Consider the following 23437-nt stretch of genomic DNA (forward strand, 5'->3'; position numbering starts at 1 on the left):
GTTTCAGATGACCTTCTACTGCGGGCGGCAGTAACAGAACCAGTTCTCGTGATGTGCACCCTCCCCGAGTACGGGTCGATGCCCTCGAGCCCGAGCAAGCAGGTGGACCCTCGCTACCACGCCAAGGAGACGCTACAGCTGCTCCCTCTTAACAGCGCCATCAAAGTGAGGCGCACTCAGCTCGGCTTCGAGAACGAGAAGCGCATGTTCCTCTCCGCACGCCTACAAAAAGCTCTAACCTTCTGTCAACTCAATGTTGACAACTGGATCAGGCAGATTTCCTACGCCAACTCAACCGTGGTCGGCAAAGCGAAAACAGCTGAAGACCTTATAAAGGAAGACCACGAACCTGTCAAGTTTGAAAAGGAAAGAAAGTTCACCTTACAAGGTCTTAAGATTGACACATCTAGGTTATTTGGTAAAAGTGAAAAGGTATTGAAAGATATTCCGGACGAGACCGAGGGCTCTATTATATTTTTAAGTAAAAACGAACTCGAGCACATGAACTACGACGTTTATAGCGACGACGAGGGTAAGGAAGACAAACCGGAGGAGAAGATCGAACAGGAACAGTTTTCGAGCGACAAGATGCAAGTATTTCGAGAAGATTCCGGCCATAAAAAGAACAAATGGTTTAAAAACTTGAAACTCTTAAAAAGCACAGAGAAGCTTACAGAAGAAAAGATAACAGCTATTGAGAATAGTGAGAAATCACGAGATGTCAAAGACCCCTTCGACCCTCTTGGCGAAAAGCATAGCTCCATAGAACGGTACCAGGATATGGCTAAACTAATTGAAGACAGATTTGGCTGCACGAGGAAGAATGACGGTACAGCTGAAAAGAGTCACTCCTATAAGAGTCTGACTACATCTTCATCAGACATGGGAACGAGTCAGTGCAGCTCCAATCACAAAAAGCCAATATTGACGAAGTCAGTCTCTGTACAAACAGGAATGCCTGACAATTCCTATACGGAAGATGACAGCAGTATCAACATGAAGCATGGTCGCAAAAATCTTAGTGTAGATCAAATAAACTACTGCGGTTCTATGGAAAGCGATGCCAGCTCGGGAAGAAAACTCAAGAGCTTGGACGAAAATATGCTCAAAAAATCATCAGCTACTAAATCATCTACTAATCTTGAAAGGAGGCAGAGGATACAGCCCGACCTGATACCAGAAAAAGCCATGGTGAAGTCCGAATCTTACAACCAAATACAAAGTTGCGAAGAAATAAACATGTTTGGAGTCGGATCTCTGTATAATGACAGCGATTTCGAAATCAACTACAAACAACACTCTTTCATAACTGAAAAGCTATGTTCAGAATTTCACGTTAAAACTAAGAGAGTGCTAAGCAAATCCACATCGAATCTTCTTCATCCTAAAAAGTCTACTGATAAGAAAGAAGGTAGCAACAGCAATAGCATGCCAACCAAAACAGAGCGGTCTGCAGATAATGAGAAAATAGTAAACTTTAGAAAGAAAATTGATAAACCAAGAGCTCCTACTCCTAAGTCTGAAATAGAAGAAGATTTCACAACTGTGGACATTTCCGAAGAGGAGCCGCAAACTCAAGTGAAAATCCGCAGATCTATATCATCTATACAAAAGAGAAAGCTGCCAGTCATTGAAGATTTACCATACGGGCAAGTAGCAGACGCCGTTCACGTTGAAGAAGAAAAAGTTGAATCAGACGCCAGCTCTGACAATATCTACGCAGAGATTTGTACCCCTAACGGTCACAAAACTAGCGATGAAGAAAATTACGATAACAACATCGATATTCTAGCTACAGACCCAGTCATCTGCAACGTCAAGAAAGAAGTGATAATCAGAAACGATGAGCGAGCGCGGCAGATGATAGAAAATCAAGAAAATCCATTCAGACATATAGAAGTTGTTGTTATTGAAAAGACAACGGACTTTGATTTGGATAATTCCAGTGTTACGTCAAGTGATATTGATGATATGGGAAGCAAGAATGACGTCTCTATCGTAGACTCCTGGGAACGCGATAAAGATAAAACGGAGAACAAAATGCACGCAATCAGGTTAGAAATAACGAGCAACATTGACGATTATCCAAATGAAAACGATAATAATATAGAAAAAACTGAAATCTGTTTAAGTAAAGATAATTCTTTAAGTTTTAGTAACAGCATACATTTGAATGGTACATATCCCAACGAAGCCATCTATGATACTTTAAAATAGTTTTAAGTTTAGCGTAGTTACACCGGCGGCCACAAATAGTGTCTTGTAGTCATATTTTTGATGTACCAATAAAAATATAATCTGCAGTTCCCGCTTAGAAAAGTCACGTAGATGTGATGTTTTTTTTAGTTTAGCTTTTTCAGTGTATAAATGCTTTATATTATCCGTACTTAAGTCATTATAATATATCAATATTAAGTATGTGATTATTACAACCAGTGAAGATGTGGCATATGATAGATATAATATTTTTGGCCTCATATCACCATTAATATAGTCAAGTAAAATGTATTCTGATTAATTCTTGTACGTTGAAAACCTGATCGGATGCCATTTGCAAACTTTACCAGAAATGTGCCAGAAATTTTAAAACTAAGTTGGGCTGTCAATTAGTAGTTATTTTCCGCAAAAATCGTGGCTGTTTTGCTGAATCAGGTCTTGTGCAATAATTTCAAAAACATTTGAAGTGGTTATCAAAAAGCTAACACTAAAAAAATATTTTCAAAATGATCGAAAAACGTTGTATTTTTTTGTACCACGAGTAAAAATATGGTGATAAAAATGTAAAAAAAATCTATTTATAATTTATCTTTTAAAAAGTGTATACTTATTATTGACACGAAGTGTACCACTTAATGTAAAAATGCACTATTTAGTTACGTGATTTCTTATTTTTTGGCACCTATTAATTTGTCACTATATTTTATGGTAAAAGGCAATAATTTGTAACATTTTGAGCGATATGAGTTTTTGATTGCCATCTTAAATAAAGGGGAAACAAATAATTGTCCTTGTCACAGGCTTTAAATTGTGCATCTGCAATATACTGCTACTCGCCGCTAATAACGGCGTGGCGTTAGTGTGCAACCGAAAACTCGTATCGTGAAAATTGAAAATCCACATAAAATAGACTGTACTACTTACTACACAAAAAATCATCACAATCGGTGCTATAGGGTGCTCAATGTAGTCAGATAGATTTCACCACTACCAGAAAGTAACGATCTAAAAATAGAAAAAAGCAGTCTACTAAGAAGAATCTTTTTTACCTTACACAATTATTTTAATTTGCTCCTATTTGATTTAAAAGCATAGTGCATGATTTGATCTAAAATATTGTAACACACATTACACTTTAGTTCCGCTATTCGCCGCTGGCAGCGTGTGGCGCTAGTGGTAGTGGTGTTATCGATCTTTAAATAAGATTTAGTAGGTACCACGACATGACATACCTAGGTAATTGTAAAAAGCGTTTGTATTATATAGTTTTAACATTGTATTATAATATCGAAATGTGCTCTCGATGAAAATGTAAAATTGAAAAATGTTTTGCGAAATTATACAAATTATTGAAATAAATCTGTTGTTTTTTTTCACGAACTTTATTGACGTCAATATCGCACTTGAGAAAATGTCTGCTGATAAGCTGCCTACGAGGCTAACCCACGTGGAACTATTTAATGCTTAATCTGTACCCACGTGGTAACGTGTCATGATATGCGATTACGTAGGTTAACTTGAGATATGTTACGTAGATAAACCGAATCTGATTGCCTTGTTCAAGTCTACTAACACGCGTCAAAGCTGAATATTTCAGAGCTGGGGCCCGATTCTCCTATTTTTACTTAAGCGACATACCTACGATTCACATTCGACTGCGATCCAATCACGACTCGATAACGATTGAAGCGTATGTGGCATTCCGCAATTTTTTCTTTGAAATAAACGTTTTTATACTTTTCTGTCATTCAATAATGAATCATTTTGTCTGCAAATGATTTACGGTTGCAATATGATTGTAGAGCAAATTACTATATAGACCAAAATCACCAAAATAGCAGACCAATCGCAAACGATTGGTCTTATATTAATAGCAGAATGCCCGATATGGTCAAAACTACTATTGCGATTCAATTTCTATTCGATTTTGACATTATTAACTTGGGAGAATCGGGCCCCAGGTAATTGAAGTTAAAAATTATTTGCCATTTTGTTAGTAGAGTGGTAAGTATCTCGAACACAAAATTAAATAGCAGATAAGTATTATAAATATTGTCGTCTTTGGATTCGTTACCATTATTTAGTAACTGGCTGATGCCCGCGGCTTCGCCCGCGTGGTTGATAAAAAAGTAGTCCATGGGATAGGAAGGTAAGGTATCTATCACCTATATAGGTACACTAGCCGTTTTCCTGCGGTTTCACCAGCGTCCCGTGGTAACTACTGCCCGTACCGGGATAAAACATAGCCTATGTTACTCATGGATAATGTAGCTTTCGAATGGTGAAAGAATTTTTAAAAACGGTCTAGTAGTTTTTGAGCCTATTCATTACAACCAAACAAACAAACAAAGTTTTCCTCTATATAATATTAGTATAGATAAGTTTCAAAACATAACAACGCAGCTTTCACAATCTCTGTAGAATGTCTGCTATCCAGAGGCCTGATTCTCCTAAGTTAATCATGTCAAAATTGAATAGAAATTGAATCGCAATAGCAGTTTTAACCATATCGGGCATTCTGTTACTGATACGGCAGTTTGCTCTGCAATCATAATGCAATCGTAAATCATCCTATGTCCTTCTCCCTGGTCTAAGCTAATCCCCTCCCCTCTAATTTTCAGCTTCAACGGTTCAGCCATTCTTGAGTTATAAAATGTGTAACTAACACGCGACTTTATTTATTTATTGCAAAAATGTATACAGATATAACTTTATATAAACGTATATATTTAAAATCGTAAAATAAAAATGATTTCGGGAGATGACTTAGAATAGTCATAAGCAGGAAATTTATATCCTTAAGGTAGCAATTATAAATAATTACAATTAAACAACAGTTAATATGACAAATATACTGTTTTTAATCAAATAAATTACATTTAAAATTAAAAATAGTACCGACAAATAATTTCGTTAGCGTGGCGCGGATATAAAATAATTTCATTCATATTTTTACAATAAAAATTCAACTAAAATCGAATACAAAAAAATTAAAAACCGCGATTCATTTGCGCTAAACCGCGTGTTGTGCGTCTACACTTATTGGTCTCAAATAAAACTTAAAGGAATGAATTTCAACAACATTTATCTAAATGCTCTCGATTTTTATCTTCACCTTAACATTAATTCATTTTTTACAATATACAAGAATATAGTACGTACAATTATGTTTTTTTTTTTTCTTGAGATTATATTGTTTTTAAAACCTGCGCTTATGAATAACTAAACATAAAGTAATGCAACTTTGAAAGCTACATAGATAGTTGCGCAGTCATTGTTCACAGTGGGAGCAGAACTCCTAATGTGGACAATATTTATAAAATTTATTGTAATTTACTACTGGATTTCGTGGCTTGAAAAGTTTCATATAACATGATCTTGCAAGAAGGACGAAAATACACACATTTTGATTATTTTCTACTACATAGTATTTTAAACTATACTAAATAATATAACCAAATTAGCATGTTTTAACTAAGCGGTTATTTTGCAAAGTTATTGAAGATATTTAATTCCATCCGTTCAAAAAAGTACTAGGCTAACAGAAGTGAGTAGGAAACAGTTCAAGCCACAATGGTAAGGTATTCAGTCAAGGGTGGGAATCACAAGAGAGGGGACCTAGGCAAGTCTTATGGATTGGATTATTTGGAACACTGCTGAACCGCAAACTACGAAGATGAAGAGAGCCAGCAACCAGGGCGCGACGGGGTATTGGTCGTCCTTTTCCTGAAAGAAAGTGAACAATATAAATATTTTTAGAATTAAATTGATGTGTGTGGAAGCCCTGATTATCTATCTATATCTTCCGAGGCAGACGGGTAAAAATGCTATTGCTATTTTGTACCATAAATTGTTGATAACCACTGCAATTTTCTAATTAACTATAACTAAGCAGTTTCTTAGACTTCATTATTTACCTAGCTTTTTTCCGGAAACGGAAAACCTCCTAAGAAAGTCATCATCATCCTCCGCGCCTTTTTCCCAACTATGTTGGTGTCGGCTTCCAGTCTAAACAAATGCAGCTGAGTACCAGTGTTTTACATAGAGCGACTACCTATTCAACCTCCTCAACTCAGTTATTCCTTGACAAAAATCGAACAGACTTTATCATTTTGAAATGATCTCAATTAAGTGCATATTTATATTTTTTAAATAATCTTATTAAGCCAATGTTATCAGCGGCCACGGTGAAACAGTTTCAATATCACCATGAAAAATAATTACTTAGCTAAGATTAAAATATTCAACATGAACGCAGTGCAACTAATCAATTCCATGCATTTTTGTATAGTGTCGCATTGTAGGCATGTTTGCACCTGCTATATGCGCAATTTATGTTTGTTATTTAAACTTATAACATTAGTATTCTATACTATGAATAGGATTCCTTTTTTTAAAATTCTTTCACTGTTGGAAGCTAACCTATCCTCAAGTGATATGGGCTGGGCTATAATTGTCCAGGTACGGGAAGAAGTTCCCCAGGTATGCGGGTGAACCTCGAATAAACAGCTGGTTTATGATAAAACTCTATGGTTTGCATACTGGTACTCAGCCGCATCTGGCATAAATATGTGTGTCAATTTGCCTAAAATCTAAAAATTACACCCGCCTTACTGACACACACGGATAAACTTGGATGCCGACCGATGTTTATCCAACGAAAATAACATTTGAAGTTTCAAAGAAAGTGTTTCAAAACAAATTCACAATTCAATTCAATTTTGTTAACTTTCACTAAAACTTGAGCAGTATTGGTCACTTTTCCTTTCTATTAATTACTCAAGCATGAAGCATCGTTAGATAATCACTTTTAAAGTTAAAAGGTTATCTATATAATATTAGTAATGTGTTAAATTGACAATTCTGTAATATGCAGCTTAACTAGCCCTCGGTCAGCAAATAAACACACAACACACACACATAGATAATATTCAAAGAGTAAGAAAGCCACACGTGGAACAATCAGAAAAGATAGGACAATCTCTTTAAAGTTATGATATCCTGGTAGCTGAATGGCAAAATATGATTGAGTAGTATTGGGAAAATCGCTTTTTAATTATAATGATTTCATTCAAAACATTAGACAAATAATGGATATTTTGATGATTTTTTCAAAATATAATATTTTGGCATCCAAATGTGTTATTTAAGTATGATGATATATCTCTATGATAATTTATTCTGAAATTACATAACTCATTCAAAACAATCTTATTTAAAGGTCAAAATTTACATATTATGTTTTCATTAAGCAGTCAATTTTATTTGAACAAAAAACTGGAAACTCTGTAATCTTTAAACAGTTAACTGCTCCTCGGATAAGTAAAAGCCAAATTACATAATCGTTCTACAAAATTAGCAAAAACGTTCTTACAAAAAAATTAAACCAACTTCAATAGTAAAACTAAGCCAGACATATTGTGCTGAAAACTGCATTAAAATCGGTGTAGGGCAACGTGAGATAATTGCTGACACAAACGTATACATAAAATGAGAACCTTCTTTTTTGAAGTTGGATAGAAGTCAAATAACCATCAATTTGTCTAATATTTTGAATGAATTCTAAAAAAAGTTTGTTAGTACAAAGTTAAGAACTTACGTGCTAAGGAAAAAAAGAAAAAAAACTCAAATTGGTAATACGTACTACCTTGGTAGACTTTGGCACATTGCCTCTCATGGTAATGTTTTTGCTGGCAATTTCGTTGGCGATACGCATCCTCTGTTTCGGTGCCATTTTCAACGATTAGCAGGTATATTTGTCCTGGAAATGTGTTAAGATAGGTGGTTAATACGGTGTCTAACTTTATAGGCCATGGCGGTTACTCTATCTGAGAAGATCAGACAGCTGCACAGGACATTTTAAAGTGCACAAACATTTGTGCAGACACAGGTGCACTCCAAAACAACAAGTAAATAAGTTCTGTCAGTTTTTGCTATGATCTGCCTCATGTTTAATGCTTCTGTCTGCATTGCAGGCAGTATTAATATACAACATAGCTAGTTTAAAATTTTCATGCTGCAAAATCCAGTAAAAATACTGTTTAACAATATAATTTACAGATTGGCAAACTGGTATTTTCAGAGGGAGAAAATAACTATTCATAAATTGCAGACAACAGAATAAAATGCTCAAAACTGTGAATATTATTTAAAAATATTTCATATTTTACTATTCTCAACAAAACATTTCTTTGTCTACTGACTGATTAAGTGAGTTAAATGATTCTCAGAATACACAAAAATATATGTTTTTCATTAGTCCTTTAAAACTTAAAAATAGGTCTGTAACAAAAGTAATTGGTTTGTTTACAGAAATAAATATGATAACTTAAGCTCATTTTCTACCTTTTATCCAACTTTAAAAGAATTATAATGTGCACAAATCCTAGGTATATTGTAATAAGTATTGATTTTAGAATAAAAAATGTAACACATATGAAAAATTGAAGTTGCAGGCACTTTTCCTTGCAAACATATGGATAGTTTAGTTTACCATACATTGTCTTTAATTGTCCTTATTTTTATATTTGTGTATTTCTGAAAAGAGAAATGTGTAATGGACACATTTCTCTTTTCAGAAATACACAAATATAAAAATAAGGACAATTAAAACACATTCTACCTTTTACTAGAAAACTGTTGATAGTTCAAGTAGTTCACCTGTAATATGTGTCAACAGACCTAACTGTTATTTCACTTTTAAAGTGGCACACTTTGTATGTCTAACTGTAGTTTTACAAATCAAAATACGTCTGTACGAAAACCCGCGCGACACGTTACTGGAATAACCAGAAATATTTGCGTACCACGTTAGTATACGTGTCTATTGAAATATTGTCATTATCTACCAATAACAATGTCTTAATCACCAGCTTAATGATAAATACTCAATTTAAACTGCAAAACGAAGGCCAGCACGGTAATCAGCATTAATCTATAAAGTTTCACCTTTTATTTACGTCGTAAGTATCTTAATTTTCCTCGAAACAGACGGTTTTATGACGAAAAACACAAATTACTGTTGGCACAGCTGGACGGAAAGTTAAGTGCTCCCGTACCGTTTTGGAGACAAAATAATTACAACAAATACGTAGTTTATAAAGTAATGAGCTTTGGACGCGGTTTTAACTCGAATTACACACCAAATCAAGCGTTGTTATCGAGAAAAATGTTATTACATACACGTAATGAAATTGAAGTGTAAACAGGCCCACTCTACTTACGAGTTAAACGGGAGTTTTTATATGAAAAATGACACACAAATCACCCGCAACAGCCACACAACTATATTAAATGAGAATAAGAACAAAAATATAATTCTACTCACAATTATTTCCTAAAATTAAGGGCCGCTAAAGCCAAACGCGCAAGTTCGCTTGACACGTATGTAAAAAGTGAAATGACAGAAGTGTCAAACGCGTCATTTGAAAGCAAGTTTGTATTGCGCATGTACCAGACACGCGTCAATTAATGTTACACTAACAAAAAAAACAACAACATTTTGTTACGGGTATAAAATAATTTTACATATTGATTGAGTAAAATTTTAATAAAACAAAATATAATAAAAAGCTATTTTTCTCAACTGTAATGTTTTTATTTTCGGAAATGTTTTAACTAAATAGTTGTAGTCTTTCAAATCTCTAAGCGACATCTAGCGGTGAGTAGCGGTACTATGTAGTTTCTATTCGGTGTAACTACTTTCTGTACTAGATGGCGCTATTCGTTTTATTTCTTTTTCCAGCAGATGTCGCTTTGGTATTGTTACTTATCGTAGCCGCTAGAGGGCCAGAGCAATTTTTATCTCGTAGCACAATCGTAGCGTGTAGCAGTTTCGGAAGCATATATTTTCTATTTTGATTCTGTTCAATACTTTTATTTAGGTAGGTACAATATATTTGTATGTAAACTCATAATATTAAGGCATCAAAAGTTTCTAGTTTACCTATTTTTGTATCTAATTATGAGCAATAGTAAGCAATACCTACTTTAATAACATCGCCATCGAAATACGTATTTATTCAATTCAAATTCATGCCAAATAGATATTAACTACAATAAAATAGGCCGCTCGTTCGTTTCGTACAACAAAACAAGGACGTAGGCTCAACAATGATGACTATAAAAGAGAAAGAGAAAACCAACAAAGGATCGTCAGGACATCACTATCAGGTGTCAACTAATCGACCAATCACGTTACAGCAGTATCCTTGGAGGGTGATCCTGACGCTCTGATTGGTCGCTTTAGACAACGCCTCAAAACGCTACGCCTACGGATAGATAGAATCCATTTGAATTTGAATGTCGAAGGGAGAACGTCAATAAATTGTAGGCGAAACGTTCCATCCTTTGTTTGTTCCTTTTTTGAAAAGTTTAAAATGTACGTCGGCTGCCAAATTATTTTTTCTTTTGATATTTTTAACATGTTCTGTCTGATTACGTTTTAAGGTTTAGTTTAATTATCTATAAATAAAATAAAATACCTATATGTGATGCTGTTATCTCTGAAACTACCTTCTTTAGTACCCATTGGATCAATTCTGAAAATGATACTACTTAGTTCCTACTTATTTTTAACGCTAGAACGCTGTAGCGACCTACACAGGTAGGTAGGTACCTACTTACCTACTTACAGCACCATCATTTCCCGCTATCAGCCTAAGTAGGTATAGGTAGGTATTAGCTGTTCTCTCTGGTTCCGCCTGTGTCCCGAGGCAACTACACCAACTAGGCTTGTCGCACCCGAATATGCCCTAAGTACCTAGGTGTGTCTTTTTGTAGATTTCCTATCTGTGCAGGTAGGTCCTACTTAGTAAAGTTAGTTTATTTTTCCTTTCATTTAAATTGGTTTAGTGTTAGCAGTTTACTTAGCGTGAAACCTTGACAGACTGAGTTAATTTTACATTACCCAAGTATAGTAAGAGAAGGTAAGGATTACCAACCCAAACTAGCAAGACGCAGCACTCGATAAAGGACAAGGAAACTTTGCACGATTTACCCAATTCGAGGTTCTCGCTGAATAAAATAAACATACCTAATACTTACATTAGCTCAACTAATCATTGTAAAACGATAAAGAAACAAGAAATAAATGGCTTATTTATAGGTATATTTTTATTTATTTAAGAATTATAATCATCGGCAAGGATATTGAGCCCTGACCTTCACCTGCGCAGAAGCGCCTGCGGTTTATTGCCCTAAGTGTACAGTGCGCAAAGCGATCCCCACTCTTCCGCCGAGAGCTCATTATCCGTGCCGATAACTAAGTATACTACCTATACCAAAACCATACTTAGGTAATGTTCAGATAACAAAAGCCACTCCTACAAGCCCGACAGTGACGTAAGGTAGGTGAGTACCTCCACGCATATCATTACCTACGCCTAATTAAGTGGGTAAGCAGCAGTAATTAATTAATATTATCACAATGCAGTGTCAGGTGACTGCCTAATGGTAATTAGGTGATTAGTGTACCTACTCGTAGGCTAGGTTGTGATAGGAACGCCTAGTTTAGATACCTCATTAGTGAATGGACCTTTAGGTATATATTTTTTATGCTTTTTGACGTGCAGACTTTGTAGGAAACTGTCGTAGGGTCAGGTATATACAGTCACCTGCACAATACCTATTTACCAACTTGGAAAAGAGCTATTCCCTAATGAGGAAAAGTTTGCGTATCCTGGAAAATACTATGCAACAACAATACCTACCTACCTAACTACGTTTGTGGTTTTACCTAGAATTCATGAAAGTACACCTAAGCACTTATCTCTTGCCAGGGTTGTTGATCTTAAAATCTGGCTTAAAATTTAGCGTAAGTAGGTACCTCATCGCAAAACACATCTAAAATACAAATTGTTAAATAGTGACTTACCTACCTCAAAGATCTTAAATAATTCAAACTCTCCAATATGTTATCTTAGGATGAGAAAAAAGAAAAACTATTTGCAGTGTGGCGCCGCACCGCTCCTAATCCGCGCACAGTCGGACAAAAAACAATGCAGCTTCATTTACTTGCTCACTAAGCAAAATAATTACTGATTTATATCTTTGACTTACCTACATTTTTCTTCAGGCACAGAAAAAACATTTTAGTTGCTTTAAAGCACAACAAACATCTTTATTTAGATATACCTAATTAAGTGGATTAAAAAAAAAACGCGGATTAACGCTGTGTACGATGATTCCAATTTTTTTTTTCTTATTTTTATAAGTACCTACTTACCTAGTGAGTGACGTTATGAGAGATTATTCATTTAATATATTTTTCATGTACCTACCAAAACTAAAGGCTGATTTACATTGAGTCAGTAACTGACGTCAGTGTAGGCGCCGAAAACTGACGCGTGCTATTTACACGAAGTCAGTGTAGTGTCAGTGTTTCGTCAGTAGTACTGTACTGACTTCAAATCAATTTACACGATGGCAGTGCCGGGTCAGCACTGACTTGTCAGTGGACTGACGTCAGTTACTGACTCAATGTAAATCAGCCATCACTAAAATAGTTTGTAGGTACATATTTACCTAAGTAAGTACTTACATTTTTATTTTTTATTTACCGAAGTTTTTTGCATCTTCCTTATCCGACGGCATCTCAAAGCGGCGGTATGAAACTCGGTACACTTTTAAACCAATTTCGCGCATCTCTGCTGATACCCTGGTACACAACAAACATTATGGGGATGACAATGGGGCAGTTTTCGCTTTTATTCATCCCCTATCCGCTTAGGGGATGAAAGAAATGAAGACAATAGATTGTCACTAGATTTTTATCTCAATATTTTCACAATACTTTCTTAATACTACATGGCTCATTACTGTCTCTATATTATTACTTTATCTTTTTTTTTTATTTTATTGTCTATTTATTTATTTCTAATAACTTTGGTATTTAAGTGCACCTTAAACTGCCCGTTACCAATACTTAGGTACTTATCTTTTCAAGTAAACTCAATCCAACGGTTGTCTGGAAGAAATTGCTTTTTAGCGATAAGTAGGTAAGACCGCCATATTTTGTATCTTTGTATTTGAGATATTCTATGACTTATTTTCGTAACCAGCGTTTTTTTGAAAATTACTTTAAAAAATATTTTCAACTAATCATTCGGTCTTGTTCTGTTACACCTAAAAGTTAAAGTCGAGATATTTCTGATCTTGGAACAGCTTTTTTTCATAATAATTTATAAATAAATTTTATTTATTACCTAAACGAATTACTTGATGCTTTTATCACACCATACAAAATGTGAAAGGTAACTACGCCACAGAAAGCTTTTCCACACCTTTCAACAAGGTGTTCTCAAGTACCTACCTATCTCTTAAATAAATAAATTGATAACACCTTTACATCCCCAAAAAAAAAAAACAAACCCACTAATAGAACAGAACACCCACAAACATCAGTGTTGCCATCTAAATTGCGTAAATAAACTACCAAGAACTTTCAATAACTTCACACACACATGACTTGATAACAATGAACCACCATAAAATTGGATTTTGGTTAATATAATATAATAACCCGGGTCTGTGTGGTCGCTGTGTTGCCAGCTCCTTGCATTACGTCAAACCTCATCAGGGAACCGATCAGCCGGAATGCACGTTGCCGTGGTCGATTAAAAAATAAAATTAAAAAGTTGGGCGTTTTTTTTTTGCGCTGGCAATTTTATGTTTTCATTGAAAGTTGTTATTCTGATTTTTTATTAATTTGTGGGTCATTTTATTTTATAGTTGATTCCAGAATTTCCGGATAAGCGGGAAGATAGGTACCTAGGTTTGCTTACCCCAGATTTCCCGGTAAAAAACATTTAAGTTCATGTTATACCTAAAGTTGTAGAGTTTGTCTTGTTGAATGTCCTGATCTTGGAACCAATGATACCTATGATTTGAAGAAATATATTTCAGCTCTTTTGTAGGAAGAACATTTTTAGCCGGGTGCGCGAATTCGTTTCCTAATGATTCCGACACAGCACAGGCAACTCTCTCTTCTGAATAAGTCTAAAGTTCTAACTATGGAATACATATTTATCATACACTGAAATTAATATAATATTCATTAGGGGTTGGTATCATAATTTAATTAACATAATACGCCTAATTGTAGTTTTGTTAGATAATTCAGTAATTAAGGTATGCGCGCCTAATTAATGATAATTAAGCGTTTATCGTAGAATATAATTAAAGATGTTCATGCATACTTCAAATTGGTCTGGATTTAAATATAGGTAAGTTCCTCGTAGCTAATTGGTAAGTACATATTATTATCAAGTACAGTCAACGAAAAAAAATAATTAGAAGTAACTAGCTGAAATTAATTTCAAATATAATATGAAAAATTGATCATCAGTTCATTCTGATACAGAAATGCTTCATCTAAATTTAAACATATTTGTATCATAGTCATCACATACCCAGTTAAAAATATCTGACATTAAAGGACTAGCTTCGTATTTTCGCTATTAGAAACAGTACCTACCTACTTAGTGCAGATGTGTGAAAACAAAAATTGTAAGTTGGTATGATAAAAGGACTTTAACTTCAACTTTCCTAATTTCCAAAGAGACCTTAAAAAACGCGGGTAGGTACCTAACCAGTTTAGACGTATTATGGTACCTACTTTCATCGGAATACTACCTATATTACACTACAAACATAGCCAAACTTAACCAACTTTCAAAAAAAGGTTACACTCTCTAACTATCTCACGATACCATAAACAAATACTATGCCAGACTTAAAAAAAAAAGTTTGCACATTTTGGCGCCATTTCCCTCGGCGTCCTTGCGCACGAGTAGACAAGGAGATTATAGTAAAAAGTATTTATGTTATTATTTAACCGAAAGTATTAACTTGAGTAGTTATTGTTATTGCTCGAATATGTTTTACGGTTATTTTGCTATAATTTGTGACAGGTTTGCGATAAACATTCGCCCGATGGCGCCATGTTGAAATTGTTTTTGGGAAGCGGGAAATTGCTTTTTTTTTGGTTTTACGGGATTGCGTAGTGACCGCAATTATTTTGAGAGATTACCTAAGTACTTGCTTATTTGACTATTTTTATAAGAGGTACCGAATTTAATTGGGAATGTGGGCGCATTTAGGTCCTAAGTAGAGCTTATTAGGGTAAGTAGCATCTTTACCAATGTATTTCTAGCATCGTACCTATGCCACTTCATAATTTAGGCAACTATTGTAAGTTCTTGAAGAGTCGTTTTTCATCATTTTTCTTCGTCATATGATGCAGATACGGTAGATAGTCAAATCAAACTCTTAACGACCAAAATTAATTATGATAGAACTTCAAGCAATTTTCAAAATTTACAGATCCAACCTACCAACCGTTATATAAAGCCACAATTCCTGCTCAAAACCAACACAGCATCCCGCATTTCATCCGCGTTTCAAAATGATCTAAACCGTCAGACAGCCAGGAGAGCAAGGGCAGTAGGAGTAACTCGATAGCCACCACCCCTCCCCCCGCGCCGCGCCGCGCACCCCCGACGCGCAACGTATGTCGCTCGATACTCGATAGATAGCGGATGGTGCTATGTGAAATGGTGAAAGTTTCTTGAGTAGGAAAATCTAGTATGAAATATTAGATAATGTTGTGTTTTTCGGATATAACTATTCATTAAAAATGTTTTCAGTATCAATTAAATAAATGCTAAGCTTTCTAAGCACTCATGAACAGACGACGGACTTTAGGGATATTTTTGTATAATGCAGATGGCCATTTTCATCACATTCCCGTACCAGCTATCTGCCAAATAATGTTCATGTTTTTTACCATTTAATCGGGATAAGTCCTAGCCAGAAGTTTATAGTAAGTACAATACAGCTTTGTCATAATACAAACAATAGAATAAATTCGAATAAAAATCTCACGCTAAAACTAAAAGCCGATATCCACTAAGACAACGTTCACAATACAAAATTCAAAAAAAGAACATCCGAAAAACAAAATGGCGCGAGTTGCGTTCCGTTCCTTCTAACATAACCCTCACGCAACAAGGTGCAGATCCCGAGCTCTAACAATCACTTACGCAATTGTTTAAACAATGCGCACTAATAAAATATCGTATTACACGAGAATTTGGGACATACGGAAAACTTTTTGTCGGCTGATAGTTTTTTAGGGCTCATAAACCAGTATGAAGATGATGTAAGGTAAACGTACCAATACTCGTCGGATTTCGGAAATCGCCGACTTTGAAGCGCTACTGTGTGTTAAATATTCAATAGAAAATGAAAATTTTTGCATGACGTGATAGAGTATTTATTCGTTATTCTAAGTAACTAATGTTTTTTAAATCATTTTCATGGCTTTATGTAGTTATTAAGGCAAAAGTAAAAAAAGGGCGATTTGTACCAATAGTCGTCTGATTTGTACGGATACTCGTCAAATATTCCCAGTACTCGTCAACTTTTAATGCGAATGTAAACTCTCTGCTCTTGAACATAAAGTTCAAGTTATGTACATTTTTTTTGTGCTTGAATTTGTTAAGCATACTTATACCTTTGAAACATTACATTATGGCATGGTAAGGTACGGTATTCAATAAAACAGATACATAGTTGCATTTTAATTTATATTCCTATCTATCAGACGCTTGGAATCACAAAATCAGTCTATAAAATATATTTCGTAATCAATCATATAAACATGCAGTCATGTGCACATGTAGCACGAGTAAAATTGTTACTATTAAAATTGTAAAATAAAATAATTAGTTTTCACAAAAAATAAAAGCCTCAAAAAAAAAAAAAACATTTATATAGCTTTCCGCGAAATAATTACTAACATTCATAAATATGTAGGTAAGGTTGTCATTCATCAAAACTTATGAATTGCTTAGCGCATGCTAAGTACGATTTGAAAAAATCTCTATAGACAGTTCAAAAAAAATTGTTTTAAAGGTATGAAACAAAATTCTGATTACAACTAAGCGTTCAAACCCAATAATAATAATATCTAATAAGCCCCGCAGGGCATCTGACTCGGATGACGGGGAGTAGCGACCCCGCGGGGCTATATATACCGAGTGCTCCAGGGAGAGTATACTGTCCCCCCCCTCCGGCAGGCCGGAGTGAAGCATGACGGGGGATAGGTCTCCCGCCTCTTGGCTTGCCTTCGTTGGTCGACCAGAGTGGAGTCGCTAGAGCAGGGTTAGCAGCCCTGCTCGGAGGGTAGGTGCCTCGTGGTAAGTGGCGAGTGGGCCGGTGATGCTGGACCCACAGGTAGCGCGTGATCTGCGTTTAAAGTCCGCCGAGGTATCCTCACCCTTCAGCCGCTCATGTACCTGTTGCCCTCTTGTTGCGATTTAGCGACTGATTCCCGGGGGCCCAGTAAGTGTGGTGGCCAGTCTCCCCCTGCCTTTTTACATGTATTTAATACATTGTCATCGGCAGGTGCCATAGTTCCCGTAGTTTCCCCATTCCTTGTCCATTAGCATCCCATCAAAATAAAGGGCTTAAGCGTGTTGGCTTCGACCCCACGTTCGCCTACCAAAAATCCGGGACTCTGTAGTCCCGAGGTCTGGAAGAGATATCTAATAATAATCTTAATTAGCCCCGCAGGACATCTGAGGCGGATGACGGGGAGTAGCGACCCCGCGGGGCTATATATACCGAGTACTCCAGAGAGAGTATACTGTCCCTGTCCTGCTTCACTCCTGCTGGCCGGAGTGATGCATGACGGGGGATAGGTCTCCCGCCTCTGGCTTGCCTTCATTGGCCGTCCAGAGTGGAGTCGCTAGAGCAGGGTTAGTAACCTGGCTCGGAGGGTAGGTGCCTCGTGGTAAGTGACGATTGGGCCGGTGATGCTGGACACACAGGGAGCGCGTGATCTGCGTTTAAAGTCCGCCGAGGTATCCTCACCCTTCAGCCGCTCATGTATTGCCCTCTTGTTGCTATTCAGTGACTGATTCCCGGGGGCCTAGTAAGTGAGCTGGCGAGCCTCCACTTGCCTTTTAACAATTATTTTATACATTGTCATCGGCAGGTGCCATAGTTCCTATAGTTTTCTATATCCTAATCCACTAACATCCCAACGCAATAGCCCAAGTATTTTTCCTCCATAGTTAGCAATAGTTTAGCACAGAACCGGGGATTGTCCTTGGGTTCATTTCTATAGTTTACTATAGCTTTCCGCCCGCGGTTTCACCCGCGTCCCGAGATAACTGCTTCCCGTAGCCGGATGGTGACAAAAACAATCCTATGTCCTTCCTCCTGGCTCTAAACTACCTCCTGGCTCCTTGCCAATTTTCAGCTAAATCGGTTCAGCCGTTCTTGAGTTATAAGTGGAGTAACTAACACGACTTTATTTTATATATATAGATGTATACAGGGATAATCGTCGGTTTTGTGTCACTATTTCATTAAAGTTGTCTCAAAAGGGCGTTTTAAATTTTCTTGCTGCATCTGATGTTGTGGCCCCTTGATTTACTGCTTCTATGACTTATAAAAGGCCCTCTTGCTTCTAGTGTCTTTCAGTCATGATCTGCTATTAAAATTACGACCATGCAATCACTAGGTACATACAATTTTAAATAAAAAATCTTACTTAAGATTACTCTTTACCCATCGATATCGAATACGACAAGCAAAGAAGTGACAGGGATGGAAGCTATGTCATCTTAGTTTTAAAACTGATTTTAATATTTTTTGCGTAAAGACTAGTTGAATGACATAATTTTTATACCGGCGCTATTAAGGCACGTTAGGGAGACGCGGTACAATACGCGTGACGACATGCAGTTCTTTCAAACATTTTACATTCAAACATAGTGTAAGAACAGTCAATTTTTGCTTGCCACAATTTGAAATCTTGTATTTCAGTAGTAGAAACAAAGGCTAGTGGAAGTTGTACCCAAAGCGGTAGATATGTACCTATTTCGTGTCCTTAATCGAATGGCGGAGGCCTACAGCGGCCAATATTTACCTAAAAAAATCACTTGTAGAAAGTGCATACTCATAGAAAACAGGGGATTTAGCCATTAAGAAACATATTAATTGAATCGAATAACATGACTGTGTACGTGCATCTAGAACCAGCAGAGTAAAATTTACCCCTAAGAAAAAGCTTAAAAGAAACGCAGTTTTATCAACACATATGTAGTCTAAACCTTAAATATATTTGTTCTAGAGAGTTAACAATTTTGTAAAAGTCCCGATATTAGCTATTTATTCGCATTTTGTACTGTAAAACACAAAATATCCTCATTGTGACGACTTTAGGTGCAACTTTTAAGCATGTCCCAGTAGTCGGCAAAATAATTCTAAAATTGACGGGTTTTGGGTCAAATGGGAGTTTTAAAGTACCAATACATGTCACATTAAAAAAATATATCTTCTATGTTAAAAGTATTCCAAATTGCATATTACATCCATAGCAAATAAACTTAACTATCTAATTAAACAAAGAAACATACCACAGACCCCACTGGAGTTATGTAAATCAAAAGACAAAACCACGTGCTGAGTTTCACTTTTGACAGCTGAACTCCACGAAAAAACTTTTTTGTTAGGGCACACACGTTTCGAATAACATATCTTAGACGCCATGACTGTTAAAACCCCGTATAGTCATTTCAATTGTGCAATATATTATCAACAATATGTCGACATATAAACCGGCCCATTTTAAGTTCAGTAGAAATAATAAATAAAAGTTTTTAGATTAATTGACGACTATTGGGGCATGACGACTTCACCCGCGTTTACCTTAGTACGCACATTACAATGATTGGGTATCAGGTAGACCGACTGAAAACTTCGATTGGAATCAAGATTTTCTTTAAAAATATATTTTGGGCAACTGAAAGTCAAATTATTTTATTTCATGTACCTACGCTTTTACAAGCACTTATGAACGCTAAAAATATGAATAAGGTTGATTCTAGTTGCCCATTCCAAAAGTGGCTTCCTATGGAGAAGAACGGGCAAGAAACTCCACGGTTGGCCGATTGTCGCCCGACTATTTAGTATGCAGTGTGCTCTTAATGTGAGCACCACCCGGGCAATATGCCTGAATTATAATATAGGGGTAGATTGTACCCCGCGTTGCGTTTTTTGATGCGCATTTCCAGTAATGACATTAGGGGGGTTGGAGTCAATTATTTTCGAAAAGGGGGCGTTTTAATGTTTTTATTTTGGATGATCTCGTTTCGTGGTCTTATGAGATCAGTCTCGTGGGATGATGAAATTAAGTGGGTGTTATGTGGAAGATAATATTTCGCGTTTCGGTAATTTTCCTCCATATACTTAGGCTGAATTATTAAGGGAATTTAAAAATTGCGGTAGCTTCTGTACCTACGCGTCTTCGTGCGCTCGTCTCGTAAGTAAAATACCTAGAAATAAATTTCATACCTATTGCTTAGTCTTTGCCTGAGCGATAAAACATTCATGATTTATTGGATAGGAATATTTAAACACTACGATTTTGGTTCATTTGGCAAATCAAAATCGTCGTGGGAAGGTAGTTAAGTGTAATTCATTTACCCAATACAATATACCGGCAATTTACAATGCAACTATCAATTAGCCGATTTAGCTACTAGAGGTACCTTTGGACATAAATTCAATACAAAATAATGTAGTTAACTAAGCACCTAAGTATATAAATAATATTTCTAGTAGATATATCCACGATTTATGAAAACACCCGAAAACATAATCTTCTTCACCGCATCTTGTCTGTAACTAACAAACCATATTAAGACTTCATAGTTAAAGTTCTCTATAATCAAATAGAACCCACACAGCTACCAATAAAGTTAATTTATAGCAATCAGCCGTACGGTGCTTCACATATCCGATATCCTATGGTAAACTATCGACTATCGAAAATTATATCGATAAACTTATGATCGTTATGTTAAGACTTGCGCCCGACGTCCATGATTGTTGCTACCTACTGGCAAGAAGGTTTGATGACAATTATTATTATAAATAATTGTGTAAGTATACACTTAATGTAAAGCCAGTGGAAGTCATCGGTAAAGCTTTTGCGCCTCCCTAGCAGACGTTGTTGCAATTCAAAGACATTAAAGATATACCCACCTACTATCTCTTTAATGCAATGCCACGTCAAATACCACTAGGGCACATGCAAGGGCTTTTTGGGCTTGTCAGATGAAACGTACTTACAGCTCACGCTTTAAGAAAAACTGTTAGTTGCTATTACGCTATTAGCCACTTTGTCTTAAGAAAAGAAAAGTTCTTGAAAGTTACTGAAATTCAGTTGCTTCTAAGCTTAGGCGCTTACTACTTAGGTTCTTTATGGACTGGGCAAACAATGCTATTATACTAGGCTTTTGGACACTGTAGTCATAACAATCAGTAAAAAGATTTGCACAAAAAAGGTTCTCAGTGCAAATCTGCTTCAAACTTTGTCAACCTTATAATTTGCATTCAAGAACAAACAAATAGGTCTTAATCTGTACTCCAAATTCAAAAAGTGAAACACAAATGAAATCGAAAAGGACATTTTACGAATGTAATGTAGCAGAAATTTGAAAAAAGAACATTATTGTAAGCAGACAAGCGCAAGTGACGCAAGGATTTGGCGCCAACGACAATGGACGGCCATATTGGAATGCGTTTAGTTGGTGCAATTATTGTGTATCGCGGCCGAGTGATTCCTTGTGCTCCTGTCTTGTATCAGGTGTCGTACGAAAGTGCTTGAGTTACACTTTCTTCTTCAAAAATGCATACAAGAGAGTATTGTTAGAATTAAGTGATACGAGTGCACTATCTATTCTTGCTTTCCTTTAGATTGGTGACGTAGATTAGATTATATAAGCAGACCATTCCTTCAACTAAGCATTTCGTGATCCGAGTAAGCAAAAGTGGAGTTATTATAAATTATTTGATATAGCATTAGGAAAACACTAATTTGTTTTACTGGTCAGTAGTTCTGCTTGATTGTAGGTATGTTTCATTTAATTGCGGAACTATTGTGAAGGCATTAGGTATCATAAACAAATGCAATCTATTATTGTCATAAAACATTGTCCGTTGCTTGATCTTCTAATAATCTTAGCTCCTGTTTATAATTCACCTTTAATTCATGCTTACACCGTGTTCAATGTTTAGACTAATTGTTTTCGTTTGGCGCCAACAATTCGGCGCCATGTTGGAATGCGTTTAGTTGCTGCAATTATTGTTTATTTGCGGGCGAGTGCACCTTTGTGTCCGTGTATCGGGTGACACTTGGGTACCAATTGAGAGTCCTTGAATTACACTTTTCTCTGAAGATGTGACTTTGGAAGCTGTAATTGTGTGTTTAATGGGGGTGCTTTTATTTAATGGGACTGAATTACTCGATGTAAACCTTAGAAAAAGGAGAGAAAAAATAGACTCTTTAAACATACAAAAATATCGCTACATTAATCTAACTTTTATTATCCAACAACTTCCCAACTTTCCACGAAGAAAAAAAGCCTTACAAAAAAAAAGTTCGACTGAAATTCAAACCTCCACGGAAAACCAGAATAAAAAAGAATAAAAATTACACCATTGTTTACTAAAATAAAGGGCGAACCACACTTGGTCGGCTTCCCAACCCTTCCGCCGGGGTGGGCAGGGGAAAAGTTAAAAACAAACGGAAAATGTACACCAACACGGAAACCTTTTAGGAAGCACCTCCCCCTATTTTTGTGGAGCAAATAAAAAGCTTAAAATAATTTCACTGTCTTTTGTTTTATTTTTTTGTTCCGATATAAAGTTTTTTTGCTCTTGTCTATGCCTTTTTTATAGGTGTCCCGCCTATTTTGAATTATATGTAAACAGAATAAGTGATGGGTAAGTAAATTAAAAACAAGGATGCCTAAAAAGCGCTGTAGGTGAATATTATTTTAATTAAGATTGTAATGAATTCTAAAATATTTTTTTTTAATCTACTAAAAGCGAAAGTAATTTTGTTTATTCGTTACGATTTCAGGCTTACACGGCTGAATCAATTGAGCTGAGATTTGACATGGAGATAGGTGTTACTCTGAATACGGAAAGAGGCATGTCGCGAACTAAATCTAACTTCGTCACGTCATAATAAATACCAGGAACACATAAGTACTGAAGAGCCAACAGTAATGTTATGTGCACGGTTCACTACCACTTGAGACAACAATGCGTTTGACAAATATCATCGGTTTGGACGCAGCCGACAAACAAAACATACACTACATGTACTTCAGATGAATATTGGGCTTTTTTGGGGGAC

The 23437-nt window shown here is 36.0% G+C and overlaps 2 protein-coding genes across 7 annotated transcripts in view; one reads left to right on the forward strand and one right to left on the reverse strand.

Moving 5' to 3' along the window:
• LOC124641397 overlaps positions 1 to 3576 on the forward strand; it is a 153321-nt gene extending 149745 nt beyond the window's left edge. Inside the window, exon 6 of the mRNA XM_047179472.1 lies at positions 8 to 3576. Coding sequence (XP_047035428.1) covers positions 8 to 2217 — 2210 coding nt within the window. The 3' untranslated portion in view covers positions 2218 to 3576. The remainder of the gene's footprint in view (positions 1 to 7) is intronic.
• Positions 3577 to 5054: 1478 nt separating this feature from the next.
• LOC124641380 (stress-associated endoplasmic reticulum protein 2) lies at positions 5055 to 9680 on the reverse strand. 6 transcript variants are annotated; one of them, XR_006985675.1, is made up of 3 exons: positions 9545 to 9664; positions 7862 to 7978; positions 5055 to 5943 (listed from the first exon to the last, which is right to left on the reverse strand). XR_006985675.1 is itself a non-coding variant. In XM_047179448.1 (3 exons), the coding sequence occupies exons 2-3, from the start codon at positions 7949 to 7951 to the stop codon at positions 5836 to 5838; spliced, it is 195 nt and encodes a 64-aa protein (XP_047035404.1). In that variant the 5' UTR covers positions 7952 to 7978; positions 9545 to 9680; the 3' UTR covers positions 5055 to 5835. The 6 variants fall into 6 exon arrangements, 3 of the variants coding, with proteins under 3 accessions (XP_047035404.1, XP_047035406.1, XP_047035405.1); XM_047179448.1 differs by having other exon boundaries at positions 7865 to 7978; positions 9545 to 9680; XM_047179450.1 differs by having other exon boundaries at positions 7865 to 7978; positions 9441 to 9583.
• Positions 9681 to 23437: the final 13757 nt, after the last annotated feature.

Source organism: Helicoverpa zea, chromosome 22, assembly GCF_022581195.2.
Source record: "Helicoverpa zea isolate HzStark_Cry1AcR chromosome 22, ilHelZeax1.1, whole genome shotgun sequence".
In the NCBI taxonomy this organism is placed as follows: Eukaryota; Metazoa; Arthropoda; class Insecta; order Lepidoptera; family Noctuidae; genus Helicoverpa; species Helicoverpa zea.

Bases quoted from the DNA above. Each gene is read 5' to 3' on its own strand.
- LOC124641380 (XM_047179448.1), bottom strand. From the start codon at position 7,951: ATGGCACCGAAACAGAGGATGCGTATCGCCAACGAAATTGCCAGCAAA. The intron at 5,944-7,864 runs GTAGTACGTATT...ACTTTCTTTCAG, and splicing joins ATGTGCCAAAGTCTACCAAG to GAAAAGGACGACCAATACCC.